This window comes from Palaemon carinicauda, chromosome 14 (genome assembly GCF_036898095.1).
Source record: "Palaemon carinicauda isolate YSFRI2023 chromosome 14, ASM3689809v2, whole genome shotgun sequence".
Classification (NCBI taxonomy): Eukaryota; Metazoa; Arthropoda; class Malacostraca; order Decapoda; family Palaemonidae; genus Palaemon; species Palaemon carinicauda.
The window spans coordinates 125,653,593-125,656,092 of record NC_090738.1 but is presented as its reverse complement, the minus strand read 5'-3'; the positions used below and the strand labels follow the sequence as shown (position 1 = coordinate 125,656,092).

The 2,500-nt window shown below is 27.9% G+C and overlaps 1 protein-coding gene across 1 annotated transcript in view; it reads right to left on the bottom strand.

The window, feature by feature from the left end:
* The window catches only part of LOC137653340 (uncharacterized), a 1,523-nt gene extending 981 nt beyond the window's left edge, over positions 1 to 542 (bottom strand). Inside the window, exon 1 of the mRNA XM_068386710.1 lies at positions 466 to 542. Coding sequence (XP_068242811.1) covers positions 466 to 498 — 33 coding nt within the window. The 5' untranslated portion in view covers positions 499 to 542. The remainder of the gene's footprint in view (positions 1 to 465) is intronic.
* Positions 543 to 2,500: the final 1,958 nt, after the last annotated feature.

Sequence of the window (2,500 nt, the reverse complement as noted above, 5' to 3'; positions counted from 1 at the left end):
TGATAAATTGAGATGTATGTATATATATATATTTATATATATATATATATATATATATATATATATATATACATACAGTATATAAACTGTATATATATATACACAATATATATATACAATATATATACAATATATATATATATATATATATATATATATATATATATATATTCACTTATTCTTAATTATCCTGCTTTCAGTAAATATTAAGAAATGCAATAAATGCTGTAATACACGCAAATGCACTTAAATATGAGTATACATATGCATACTAATAATTATTTATAAAGTAGAAAGATAAATTGCTGATAGATTTTCCATACATGTAAATTTTCCTTGTATAAAATCATATTATTTATCATGCAGTGATGTCATAAATATGTTTCTTAGCTACTTTCTAAATCGCCATCGTGACCTAAAATTATCTTTTTTTATGGGACAACAAAGCGTTTATACACCAATTACCTTCAAGAGATCAGACGGGCCGAAGTCGCGCATGTTGTCTCTGCCGGAGACCGCAGCCTAGTGTCGGGGAAATAACTTTCATCGACTATTATATACCGCCCCTGGCGAAGGTGTTTCCCCGCTGCACGTTCCTGTTACGAGGATACTATATCTATTCTTATATCACGTATTATAACACAACTTTGGACAATGTATCTGAAGTATTATTTTATTTTTAGTTAGAGTATACTGTTGGTTTTGATGGGAATCTGTTTTTAGAATATTATTTATATTTATATTTCTAAATGTTTATTGGAAGAACTGTTAGTGTATGGGGTTAAACATGTTTGTGTCTTGTGTTTATCTGTTTCAAATAACTTATCTAGTAGGATTATTTTCACCACAGATTAATACACAGAAAATTAACACATAGGTATATTGATATATATATATATATATATATATATATATATATATATAGATAGATAGATAGATAGATAGATAGATATATATATATATATATATATATATATATATATATATATATATATATGTATGTATTTATGTATACTTATATATATTTATATATATATATATATATGCAGTTTTTACATATATACAGTATATATATATATATATATATATATATATATATATATATATATATATATATATATATATATATATATATATATATATATACACCTAAAACTGACACACAGGTATATTGTTATACACATACATATAAAATATAGGCATAAAACAAACCCGTTGTTTGGTTGAAGTAGAAGAAAGTTCTCTTCTACCTCAGGTATCGTTCACGGTCTGCCATCCATTGGTGTTTTACTGACCACCCCCGTTGCTAGAGAATTTACGCAGCCACGCCCTCTTGCGTCAGACATTTGACGAAATGTCACTCCTATAATTTTAGAATAACATAGAATAGGATTGGCAGAGTCTATAGGGACTCGATATAATCATAGAATAATATAAAATAGGATTGGCCGAGTATATAGGGACTCGATATAATCATAGAATAATATAAAATAGGATTGGCCGAGTCTATAGGGACTCGATATAATCATAGAATAATATAAAATAGGATTGGCAGAGTCTATAGGGACTCGATATAATCATAGAATAATATAAAATAGGATTGGCCGAGTATATAGGGACTCGATATAATCATAGAATAATATAAAATAGGATTGGCAGAGTATATAGGGACTCGATATAATCATAGAATGATATAAGATAGGATTGGCAGAGTATATAGGGACTCGATATAATCATAGAATGATATAAAATAGGATTGGCAGAGTACATAGGGACTCGATATAATCATAGAATATAAAATAGGATTGGCAGAGTATATAGGGACTCGATATAATCATAGAATAATATAAAATAGGATTGGCAGAGTATATAGGGACTCGATATAATCATAGAATAATATAAAATAGGATTGGCAGAGTATATAGGAACTCGATATAATCATAGAATGATATAAAATAGGATTGGCAGAGTATATAGGAACTCGATATAATCATAGAATAATATAAAATAGGATTGGCAGAGTACATAGGGACTTGATATAATCATAGAATATAAAATAGGATTGGCAGAGTATATAGGGACTCGATATAATCATAGAATGATATAAGATAGGATTGGCAGAGTATATAGGGACTCGATATAATCATAGAATGATATAAAATAGGATTGGCAGAGTACATAGGGACTCGATATAATCATAGAATATAAAATAGGATTGGCAGAGTACATAGGGACTCGATATAATCATAGAATATAAAATAGGATTGGCAGAGTACATAGGGACTCGATATAATCATAGAATAATATAAAATAGGATTGGCAGAGTATATAGGGACTCGATATAATCATAGAATAATATAAAATAGGATTGGCAGAGTATATAGGAACTCGATATAATCATAGAATGATATAAAATAGGATTGGCAGAGTATATAGGAACTCGATATAATCATAGAATGATATAAAATAGGATTGGCAGAGTATATAGGAACTCGATATA